The 12,467-nt window shown below is 40.0% G+C and overlaps 1 protein-coding gene across 1 annotated transcript; it reads right to left on the reverse strand.

The window, feature by feature from the left end:
* Positions 1–439: 439 nt before the first annotated feature.
* On the reverse strand, positions 440–7,889 carry npy8ar (neuropeptide Y receptor Y8a). The gene is made up of 4 exons (XM_037692494.1): positions 7,256–7,889; positions 3,872–4,113; positions 1,096–1,242; positions 440–895 (listed from the first exon to the last, which is right to left on the reverse strand). The coding sequence occupies exons 1-4, from the start codon at positions 7,562–7,564 to the stop codon at positions 445–447; spliced, it is 1,149 nt and encodes a 382-aa protein (XP_037548422.1). The 5' UTR covers positions 7,565–7,889; the 3' UTR covers positions 440–444.
* Between the last annotated feature and the right edge of the window lie 4,578 nt (positions 7,890–12,467).

The raw sequence follows: 12,467 nt of genomic DNA on the forward strand, positions 1-12,467 counted from the left end.
ACAAAGTTCCAGTTGGTTTACAGATGAGGAAACCATGCAGAAATCTTAAGCTGTTAGTCAAACTTGTGAAGTGGATTGAATAAAAAATTTCTTCCCCGAACCACTTGACGGAGCTCACATATAACCAGTGGCGTACCAACATTTGAAAACCATGGTTATAGAAAGTAAATATTGTCAGACCTGGCAGTAGTTCTAAAAAGGTGAAAGTTAGAAAATAGTCCACCGAGTTCTGCTACTTTTTGCTTCCTCAGTTTTTCTTCTTGTGTTCTGGGCTCAAAGCTACATCAGCCAAACCCCTCATGGCTTCTTGTCCCTGTTATACAATCTTTCTGGCAAGCTTCTCCCTGTGGCATTGCACCGAGTGATCGTGTAAAGTAACCCATATTAGTTATACACTTCCCAGCTAAAAAAAAATGTCAGAGTAGAACGAAGTGCTCCTCAAGATTACGTATTTGCTGGTAACGTTTTAGCTAGTGTTGCTGAGCTAATCTCAAGTCTGGGTGAGGGAATGCACACTGATCCCATCCTGTTGAGCGATGTAGCTTTCGTCACACCCTCACTGCCCACTGTAGACAGGGGGAAGCTTTCATAGCTCTCCCCTGCCCTGTTGCCACACTGGCAGCGCTGCAATGTTGTCCTCAATTCCCGCTGGAAGTTGCTGTTGAGAAAGCCGTATACAACAGGGTTGATGCAGGTAGAAGCCATTGCTGTAAGGTGACAGGCAGAGAAGACAGCATCGTGTTGACAATCAGGTAGGGCCTGGTGGTGCCAGTCAAACAAAGTGTTGAAGACATTCAACGGGAGCCAGCACAGCGCAAAGGCCACAACAATGGCTAACAACATGATGTTAATCCTCTGGGCTCCTCGGGTCCTTCTGCTGCGCTCCAGTATATCCCTGCAGAACACAACATGGAGTCTATTGTCAAACAATTGATCAATTCATGGCTAAATACCATATAAAAGTTTGGGCAGTATTAAACATCAATGTGATCAATTAATAGCACCCATAAAATAAGCACAAACAATATGAAGCAGTGAATAGAAGAAGCTTGCAAAGAGAAAGCTATGAAGTGTGGAAAATTCCAACTTTTTTACCTGCGTCGTCTCAGGCGGAGGAAGATTCTTAGGTAACAGAGAAGGACCAGCACGAGAGGCAGGCAGTACTGGAAGATCAGCAATGAAGTTGTGTAGGCGAGTCGATGTTTGTCAGACGGCCACAGCTCCATACAGATCAAATGGTCTCTTTGACAGGACAAACAAAACTTTATTTTACAAGAACAACAACAAAATGAAAGAGGCTGAAGCAGAACAGCTCAGAATCAAAGTTTCATCCTGCCTCAGCAATGCCAAACCACCACCTTCCAACATCAGTAGAGAGGAGAGGGACGCACTCACCACTCTTAGCAAGGACAAAAACATCATCATTCTCCCAGCAGACAAAGGAAGGTGCACAGTGATTTTGAACCAGAAAGACTATCATGAGTCACAGAAATATGAAATAAATTCACGCTGTCTTGGCAAATTCTGCTTGTGTGTGTGTGTGTGTGTATGTGTGTGTTTGCTTAGGTTCCATTTGGGGACTTGAACCAGTCATTTGGGGATACCTTGGTAATTGGGGACCAAAATCATGGTCTCCAATTAGAAAAGCCTTTATAGGCATTCAGCATAGTTATGCATGTGTGTGTGTGTTCAATCTGTTTTTGGTGTACTGGTAATGAAAATATTTTTATTAGGTTTTTAAAGTGTCTGTGTCTGCATTTAAACATTTTGGTTACAGTTAGTAATCACTACTCAGTAATTATCAAGCTTCAACAGTAAGTTCCAACAACAGACATGAATGGTGATACATTATGCCAGTTTTACTGAAACGTAATTTATGATAATTATACTCTCCTAAGCTAATTAGGTCAGTGGATTATTGTAAACTGGATCACTGACAGGGCAGCACGGTGGCGCGACTGGTAGAGCTGCTGCCTCTCAGCGAGCAGGTCCCTGGTTCAAACCCCGGTCCAGGGGCCTTTCTGGGTGGAGTTTGCATGTTCTCTCCGTGCATGTGTGGGTTTTCTCCGGGTACTCCGGTTTCCTCCCACAGACCAAAAACATGCATGTTAGGCTGATTGGTAACTCTAAATTGTCCCTAGGTGTGAGTGAGAGAGTGAATGGTTGTTTGTCTCGTTTGTCTCTATGTGTCCCTGTGATGGACTTGCGACCTGTCCAGGGTGTACCCCGCCCCTCGCACAGTGATTGCTGGACATGGGCACCAGCGACCCCCGTGACACAAAATGGAATAAGCGGGTAAAGAAAATGGATGGATGGATGGATCACTGACATAAGCCAACACAGTGGGAATGACACAGTTTCCAGCTGTACTGCAGGTAAGTCAAAATTATCAGTATTGTTACTTATTGTCAGTAAGGTATTGCTGTCTCTTTCAGAGCCTCCATGCCAGACATTAGGATCAATAAATGTGTTTTTGTAAAGAAAAGTTAACCCGACTTGTGTCCCCAAACGTATTGCCATCATTGTGAATTAGCTCCTGCACACAGGGTTACATTACTGTAAATAGGAGCCAATAAATATCTCTGCCTGATGAATGTTGGCCGATGTTAGTTGTTTTTTTAACCAGATGAACAAAAATTTTTAGTTTGGGGTTTATATGTTTTAGTTTTTTAGTTATTAGTTTTAGGGTAATATATGTTGCAATTTAGACCTCCTCCCCCAGAATTTATCTTCAGGCATGCAAACTACATAAAATTAGTTAAAACAGTATGCTTATGTAAGAAAACTGAAAGTATACAACTGTCTCAAACATAAATATTTAAATCACTAAAAAAATCAAACAACAAGAAAGAACAAAGAGCAAACTGTCAAGAATGTTGTGTTTGGGTTTTTTTTCTTGCTCATGTTTGCCTTCTGAATATATTTTTAAAACATGCAAAAAGTACAGACAGGAATCACAGAATCTGGTAATATGATTTCTTCTCAGTTATTAACTATTTCAACACACAAATAAAATGTTACTGCAACAAGATAAGGATAAAGTGAGACAAATATGATGTGTGGTATGCCAATGGCCCCAGTCACTGGGGGATTTAGCGTGAATGTTTGTCCTTTTGGAGATAAGTGTTTCTCTGGACTGGAACTGAACAGGGAATTTGAGTAGACCTTAATAATTTTAGTGCAAGGAATTCAAGTGGGTAGGAGTTACACTGTGTACAAGAAGAGAGGTAGTTTTTTTTTTTTTGCTTGTTCAAGGCAGCAGAGTAAAGGATCCTGGTAAGTGAAAGGAGCAATTTTATTAAACACCAGGGATATCACCATTGCCCACCCAGTGGGTGGCAGCTATCTTGGATTTTGATGTGGCAACCCAGTTTAAAAATGAAACTTTTCTTACATCTAGATGTTACCACATACCAAAATGGAAGTCGGTACCTCAGTTACTTTTCAAGTTATCATGCTCAAAACATGAATGGACATTTATGGTGGCAGCCATCTTGGATTTTGACCTGGCAACCTAATCTTCGAAAAGAAACTTTCTTATAACAAGATGTAGCCATACACAAAAATGGAAGTCGGCATCTCATTTGTTTTTAAAGTTATCATGTTCACAATATGCACAGACAGAAGGATGGACAGAGGGTATTTCCAATTCCCTCTCTTGGCTCCGCAATGGGAGACCAAAAAAATAAAAAATAAAATAAAAATCCCACCACAGTAATTTTGGTTTCTAGTGCACAAAATGACATTGGACATGTGAAAAATAGGATTCAATGCCATCATTTCTGAAAAGCTCTGTATCTCCTGTTTACGCTGATCCATCATAACCATGAGTATTTAAAATTTCAGTGTAGTCGAGCCACCTCAGTCTCACCTGAACGGGTTGGCAGGCAGGCTGACGTTCTGGAATGGATCATTGGTGAGGATATTGAAGGAGAGGAAGGGCAGGGAGATAAAGCAGGCAACCAGCCACGTGAGCCCCACAGCCAGATAAGAGTGGCCAGCAGCAGGGGACCAACCAGTGGGATGTAGGATCAGCTGGTGACGCTCCAGAGCAATGAGCACCAAGGAGAAGATAGACACTGTCACAGACATGCACTGAACAAACGGAGTCACCTGGACACAGACAGAACAAGCTTCAGAACTGCATGTAATTCCCAATATACCTCCTTGATGTTTAGGTTTTCAAATGTCTCAACTGCAATAACGCAAACATTTATTACATTATCTAAATTCTCCAATGTGCCAAGTTGTGATTAATATTTTTATCAGGGCAATTAATGCAAGAGTGTGTTACAAGATGTGTAGCGATTTATTTAATGGGAAACTGTTTGTCCACACTTGGTTTTACTTCAGCACATTGCCAGCTAAAGGGACAACTCCTGTCTCATTATCTCATCCTGAAGCTCTGGCTCATGGACAGGCTCCGATTTGCATTTCAGCAATTAAATGATTTCCTGTGATTGGACTTTTAAAGTTTTCCACCTCATCAGTTTGATGGATTTAGTGAGCAGGGAGAACTAATGCTTACCCAATCAATGCCTTGGGCTAACATGGACTAACATCCAAATGGGAGCATTGTAAAAAAAAAAAAAAAAAGATATTCTAATTAGGTGGAGGTTGTTTTTCTCTCCATCTACCCTGGAAGCATACCGGTAATTGCTGAATGACAAATGAGAAACATAATTTTTCTGAACATTCCTGTGCTTAACTTTTAAAACTCTAAAACACATGTTTAATTGTACACTACGTTCCCTGTGTGTTTCTGACATTTACCCAGGGCTATTTCTTTAAGTTTCAAAGTTGTAAATTCTTGTTTTGACTTAGAGGCAATATTCAAATAAAAATCAGTAATCGCTTTGAAGGGTTGGAGTGGTATTTGGAGGGGTTGGGTTTAATGCTCATTAAATCAAGATTGGGGGATCCATAGAGACCTAGCAACTTATTTGTGCTGCTACTTAGGACAGGTTTGAAACATTTGTCTAAACTTCATCCATATATAAGTTTATCTAAGGCCTCCTTTATGACACTGTTACGGCCAGTGGCCTTGTATGTTCTGTTGTTTTTTCTTTTAAAAACACTTCTGTATAGTTGCAGCTTCCTGCCTGCTGGCTGCACTGTGGGAACTGGATGCAGCCCTCCTCCTGGGGTGGGGGGTCCGTGTGTCTTTTCGACCTTTTGATCGCTGTTATTTTGACCAATTAGTGCCGTTGTTTTGATACATGATGTATTACACATCAAACATGTCACTCGTTTTTTACCGTTATTATGTCTGAAATGTTATGCACTGTAATGTATGCAGGAGTTGTACGCACGTCCTGCAGAGCTGTGTGGAGACGCTGTGCGTAAAACAACTGTCTCAGTGCGCACAGCTGGAGGAGGATGAAGACGCTCCCCGTGGGACATGCAGTCTGTGTCTCTGCTGGCAGGAGCGTGGCGCGGCCAGATCATCCACTCGTTGTACTTTTAATAAATAATCAAAATAAAAATGTGCAATGACTTTGGACTTTTAGAGGCGGAGTTGGCGGATCCGAGCGGTCAAAATTTTAGATTTCCAGGATCTTGTTCTGCCAGGATCCGGCTCAAATGAACCACTGTCTGAATATAAAAAACAAGAGCTGTTCGTAACGTATAATACGTGTAGAACGGGATGTGAGCCGGGGCTTGAGCATCTTAAATACACTGAATCTCGCCAAATGTTTGAAACTCCGCCTGTCAACTCGAAGCAGTCAGCTGACTCGGTCTGAATGAAGCAGTGAAGTGGTTCACATGTCATAGGTGACGTCACATGAAGCAAGCTCTGCTTCACCATAACTACCCTGTCGACTTTGAAGCGTGCTTTGAAGCTTCGGTGTTAGAGGTAACTTCACTAGCTACTAGAGTGTTGTTTGTAGCTATAAAGTGAACTGTGTTTAGTTTGTTCCTTTTCTTTGTCTTTGTTGGGTTTTGTACTACTTTTGGTTTGTTGCCTCTTGGTTTGTTTGACCTCAAGTTTTTGGGCAAGTTTGGTTTAGAAAAGAGCTTTGGGCTATAGCTCTTAATTGAATACCTCTATTTTTGTTTTGTGGATTTTTGTTTCAAATTCTGGAGTTTTCAGTTTGAGATTTGGTTGACTTGTGATTTATTGTTCATTTTTATTTATTTTATTTTACAAAACTGGACAATAAACACTGAACTGTTTAACCCTTTAAAATCTGGGTTTTAATGTTACTGCTCCTTCCCCCTGGCTGAGCCGGTCGTAACAACACTTTGTCAACGATAGCATTGCTGTGGCATAAACAACTGACCACAACATAGATGGTTTTTGCGAGATCTTCAGGTGCATATGTGGAAGTGATAGATTCACAATGGTTTGAGCATGTACAAATATTTGGTACTGAGGTCTAGTAGTTTATTACTGTGGTGCAAGCATTCTGGGGTCCTGGGTGGAGTGTGGTGACAAAGTATCCATGAAGTGGGGCCTGGGTACACTGGCCATGGTTTGCTTACTGAGACTTTGGAGAAGCATTAGTTAAAAAATTAAACAACTCAAACTGACAGCTGGCAAAATTTAATTGGACAATCATATTTTTGATTTCACATGGTTTACACAGTCTTGCAATCTGGCTCTTTTTCTCTTTGAGAGTAGAAAAATTAATACTCAAATTTCCATGGGTATATCCATGGCAATGTTAGGACATACCAAAAAACTCTTGAATAGACATGGTCTTCACAAATAGGCATGTTATTTTTATAACCCTGGTAGACATTATGACTCCAAGTAAAGTATTTTAGTCTCAAATTTTGACTTCTCCAAAAGAAAGTTTGGTCACATGGGTCACAGGCCTAGACTATGACTGTAATTGTGTTAAGGTCATGGAAACGACCCAGAGTAGACATGATACCTGTAGTGGTTGCATCATGCTAGTGTGGTGCCAACTTCTAGTGCAAAGCTACATCCTAACAGGGTCAGGAAGAGTTTATAATCAGAGTGGGTGTTTACAACTTGGTAATGGGGAAATATCAGGAAAAATCATATTTGTAGCATCATCATCAATGCCTTTTCATTAGCAAAGGTTGTCCAAATTTGCCACATTTCAATAGGGTCCTAGGTTGTGGAGAGCATAGTGGGGTAGTTGTCCTGTGAAAACAGCGGCCATGTTCCTTTATAAACATTTATTCACATGACTTATAGTATAGTAGCTGTTTTGTGTTTTACAATAAACAGTCAATTCAGCTGCTATAATCCATCTTCACAGTAAACGTGTGACACACTGACCTTACACAGGGCCTCTCCCAGCACCCAGCGGTCCATTAGTGTATAGATTACAGTAACCGGTAGACACACCACACACATCAGGATATCAGAGCATGACAGGTTGGCGATAAGGATGTTGGTGACATTGCGCAACTCCTGCTGCCGGGTGATGATGAATACAAGACCTGCATTGCCCAGCAACCCAATTGCTATGACAGCACTATATGCCACTATCAGGAAAGTTGCTCCACCAACTGATTGTGGGCATTGAGATGTTTCTGACCAGTCAGAGCCCTCCCAGGCTCTGTGGATGGTGCTGTCGTTGGACATAGCAGGGAGGGGTGGGAGGAAGGTGAGGGAAATGGAAGATGGGGGTTAGGGGGGTTCAATAGGACCAGAGCCCTGGGGCTGTGGCTGAACTTTTACGAAGACCTAAAGTGTGTGTGAGATCAGAGCAGAACTGACAGGATGAGGGACAAAAAGGAAACTGTGATAAAGCGTGTGGGTTGTGAGCTGGGTTAAGTGATGTGTTCTGAAGAATTTCATGGGTAAACTGCAGGATTGTGTCTGACGGGTGCAGGGATTCAGTTATAGAAGTTGTCCTGCTTTTTGTTTTTCTGCTGGCATCCCAGTGGATCAGTTCAGCATCAGCTTTTCCCTGCAAAGGACAGAAAACAGAATAGTGAGTAAGGCACTTTGAGGTGAACAAAGGTAAAGTGGAGCTGTGCAGGCAAATGATTGAATATATTAGCTCATGCTGTTCTTATGTTTTACCTCTTTTCTTATTCTCTCTGCATCACTGCTTTCCAACACCCCGCAGATACTCATTAACATACTGTATTGTTGAATTAACGGCACATTATGCAGTCTAGTTCACCAGGGAAACACTCAGCATTTGTTGATGAGGCAAGAAAGACTTCAGCTCTATGTGCGCCTGTTTAAATATCACAGTGTTGGCCTTTTAGAGAAAATCTAAAAGAACTCCTCAAAAATGTTCATTTCAAAGCTGCTGAACAGTCTGATGGACAGACACCAATATGAAAATGAAAGACAATTAAAAAAACAGAAACAAGGAGCACTTCAATCCTTAAATGTCATGGATTATCGTGTTGTTTTTAACCATTACAAGTTTATGTGCAGAAAATTACTATTAACCAGTTGTATTTTGAGTGGTTTGCAGAACAAGAACATAATAAATTGCCTGTGGCAGTGTTTTCTTGTATACCGAAGAAAAGTTTTAAGTGAATCTCTAAACCTGTGTATAGCTCAGAGGGCTTTAAATTTAACGTTTGGAAAATTAGACATAAATCTAACTGAGGTTGTTTTGTTTTTTTGTAATGCTATGGTCTCAATTAGTGGGGGACTGCGGTATCTTGGTGGTCAGTGCCACGGTCTTGAAATCCCGAGGTTGTGGGCTCAAGCCCAGGTTGTGTCAGGAAGGGCATCCTGTGCAAAACAATTGCCAAATTTTTCATGCGAGGTCGCTCACTGACACACAGCTGAAAGAAACCTTTACTGTCTCAGTCATTGTCCTCAGTGAAGTCAGTCTTACAAGCCGTGACGAGGACACTTAAAACTGCTGTTCCAACTGTCATGCATGGTGGTGGTAACAAAATTATGTGGTACCGGTAATGCATGAAGTGAATGGAATAAGGAACTACTTACAAATTCTTCAATTGCACCTCAAACCAACAGCTCGACTGTCGAAACCTCACACAGTTGGATGTTCTAACAGGACAATGATCCCAAACACGCATCAGAACGGGTTTCAAAAGGAGGAAATCAGGCCAACAACAAGCTTCTGCGATGGCTTTTTTAAAGCTTCTACCTAAAGTCTATTGAACATTTGTAAATAATGCCTAAAAGCCATGTTAGTGCTGAGAAGCCTGCCAATTTAGTTGAACTATTTCAATTGAGCCAAGAAAAGTGGTCAAAGTTTCAAGCAGAAACGCACCTGTTATTGATGACTACAAAAATGTGTGCGGTCAAGTTGCAACATGCTAAGGAACATTTGACCAAATTCTTTTTGATTATTTTGTATAATCTGGACTGTGCATGGGTTAGATAAATATACAGTAAGGCCAAACTGCTCCACCCAATTCTTGGTTAAAATTTTTTTTTGTCAGTTTTGTTTTGTTGACAATTAAATTTTTCTCTTCCACTTACATTTTCTTCCACAAAACTACTAATATGAAATTAACTAGATACTAAGCTTACATTCAATGCTGAGTCACCGTCTCATTAACATAAAGGTAGAAGAGTGTTGCCAACAGTCTGACAGAAACTCATAAATGCTCTAGAACACAAATGTATTTTTCTTGTGCAGATAAAATTAAAAATAATTTCATAACATTTTGTAAAACGTCTAAGAAAGGGATGAATAATGATAGGAGACCACACAGGGAGGCTGAAGGGGATCTAGAGTGGAGCCGCCTAAATCCCAAGTCCTACACCTTAGGAAAATACTAAAACACGTAGAACACATGAATTAATTCTTCAACTAAAATATTTGATTGTAAAATCATAATCAGTATCTATCAGTACAAAAATAATTTAAATTGAAGTGGTCCTGGAAAACACACTTGCTTATGAACTGAGATCTTACAGATTTTTTACAACCAGAATGTTCAGACCGTGCTGCACTGTGAAGCTTTTATCTCCATACTGTATGCTGACTGTGCAGAAAGCCTTATTCAAGTCACTCACCTTGAGTTATGCAAATTATAAGTTCAAAATGAAAGCTTTTTAAGTTGCATGGGTGCACATTTGTTTTCGTTCATGCTGCCTGATGTGAAATTTATGTCTATCTGCACTTTTCCATTTACATCTTATAAGTAATAACAGCAATTCTCTGTGTACGGTCTGAAAACTTCAATTGTGTGAAAAGTGTTTTTGCTTTCTGTACAATTAAGCAGTAGTCATTTGTTAAAAGCTGCATATACAGTAACTATTCAGTTTTTTCCAAACTTGACAATAGTATTGACATATTGTTTAGCAGATAAAAACATCCTGGATCATTCAGTTGCAGGGATTTTGCAACACTGACAAGAACAGACAACTATGAGATGGACTTTTACTTGTTCACCTCTGCAGGTTCAACCGTTTCAATAAAGGAAGAGTAAAAGCTGATTTCCATACAAAGTGAATTTTGTCAGAGGCCAAGGAAAGATTAAAAAGGTATTTGTTGCAGATGTTTCTGCTTGTTTTCCTTTTTAAAAATCCATTCAATCTTTTCTTTAGCACTGATGTTTTTCTTCTTACTATTTTTTATTTTATCTCTTAGCACATTCACTGACTCAAAAAAAAGAAAGAAAGAAAGAACACCTAAATAAACGGTCCATTATGAAAATAATTAGGTATAGATGCAGATCAGCAATGAGTATGTTCATGATTTGATTTGCATGAAGCTGGTACATTTGATCACAGGTGTGGTGGCGTCCTGAGTGGAGAGATAATGCAGATGCTGACAGAGAAGCTGGAGTGTCGACAGTCAGTAAAGGTCAGCGAACGCCCCATGAACACATTAGACAACATTGCTAGCACTTGAAACTAGAGATCACATTGCGATGGCCCAAAGATTTAATAAAAAAAACAAAAACAAAACAGTAATCAATTATTGACAACAACAAAAAAAAAGCTTCTATTTTGGTCAATTTTGTTTAGAAAAGAAAATAACCTCATATTTTCCAAGAGTATATCAGCAAATTCCAGGTGCTCCTGAACATTACATGAAAACACCTCTCTTTAGGTTTCCTCTCCTACATGAAAACACCTCTCTTTAGGTTTCCTCTCCAACACTTATTTGTGACACACATTCCCTTTGAGACTTTCGACTCTGAGTGAACTGCTTCATTAAAATGCAGTTAGTTAACAGCCGTCCTTTCTGGTACATTTGCTGCATCTCCTCCTGCTGGCACTACGTCCCTCTGCTGATTGCTGATTGCTACATCCATCAAATCATCACTCATAAACATAAATACACACACATGCATGTGGAAACAATCATTGGATGTAACCACCGTTTGTGCTGCCATCTTACATGTCTGCAGAGCTCCATCTGTCTCTCTTATCCTGAATTTTCTTTTTCTTCTGACAGTCGTTATGGGCTCAGAGAAATTGAGCTGCCAGCAAATGAGACACACTGACAGGTGTTACTGCACCTCCGCGCTGACTCACTTGCATCCACCCGCTTGTGAAAACACACAAAAACGGTGCTGCCCGCTGCTCTGCTGCTCTACCTCTCATAAACAAATGTATGCCTTCGTTAAGATGGTTGTTTACTTAAATGAACTGATTTTAGCAAGAAAAAACACATTTAGCAAGTTAAATCTTACTTTTACGAAGCTACAAATAGAATGGAGGTATCACATCTCAACATGTAAAGCACCACAATTTTATTTTTAGAAGATTTTATTTGCCTCCACAAAGATGTGATTTTATTCAAAAGTTACACCAAAAGAGTAACAGGCTCAAGACCTTGATAAATCAGAATATACAGTATAAGTACATGATTATACTTTTTTTAAAAGTCTGCACTAAAATGTATTGTTTGCCTGTATTTACAACGTGAGAACAGCAAATGCAAAAATAGCACTCCTGAAAGAAATGTGTATTACTCAGCACACTGAATGGCCAAAATGTAGACAAAGAACTATGTAATTTGTTTGTGCTCCTATATGCGTTAGAGACAACTCTCAGATACTGCTTCACCACATGACTGAGCTTTAGCCATTTTTGTGTTGGATAGTTGAAGCTGTGGCAGCCAACTTGATTTTTGAGTCAACTTGATAGTTTTTTTTAATTGATTTATAATTAATAGTTACCAAGAATTTCATGTGCCTGTTTAGTAATTCATGCAATATTTTGCTACATGTACATGCACAGTCAGTTACATGCACGCCTGCCTTTTACAGTGATGGGTGATAAAAGCAGTCCAGAAAAGCATACATAAACTTTCCCTTGTTATTGTTTTTTTATTTTTCCTGGCGAAATGCAATTTAAGGGTGACACAGTGGCACAACTGGTAGAGCTGCCACCTCTCAGCAGGAAGGTTGCCAGTTCAAATCCCGGCCCAGAACACTTCTGGGTGGAATTTGCATGTTTTCTCCATGCCTGCATGGGTTTTCTCTGGTTTCCTCCCACAGAGCATGCATGTTTGGCTGACTGGTAACTCTAAATTGTCCCGAGGTGTTTGTATATATATATATATATATATATATATATATATATATAT

Source organism: Nematolebias whitei, chromosome 18, assembly GCF_014905685.2.
Source record: "Nematolebias whitei isolate Nwh7 chromosome 18, NemWhi1, whole genome shotgun sequence".
NCBI lineage: Eukaryota > Metazoa > Chordata > Actinopteri > Cyprinodontiformes > Rivulidae > Nematolebias > Nematolebias whitei.

Excerpts from the sequence above, each read along its gene's own strand:
- npy8ar (XM_037692494.1), bottom strand. The coding sequence starts at position 7,564 with ATGTCCAACGACAGCACCATCCACAGAGCCTGGGAGGGCTCTGACTGG. Across the intron at positions 1,243-3,871 it reads CTGCCTGCCAACCCGTTCAG|AGACCATTTGATCTGTATGG; the intron begins GTGAGACTGAGG and ends GTCCTGTCAAAG. Across the intron at positions 896-1,095 it reads CTCCGCCTGAGACGACGCAG|GGATATACTGGAGCGCAGCA; the intron begins GTAAAAAAGTTG and ends TGTGTTCTGCAG.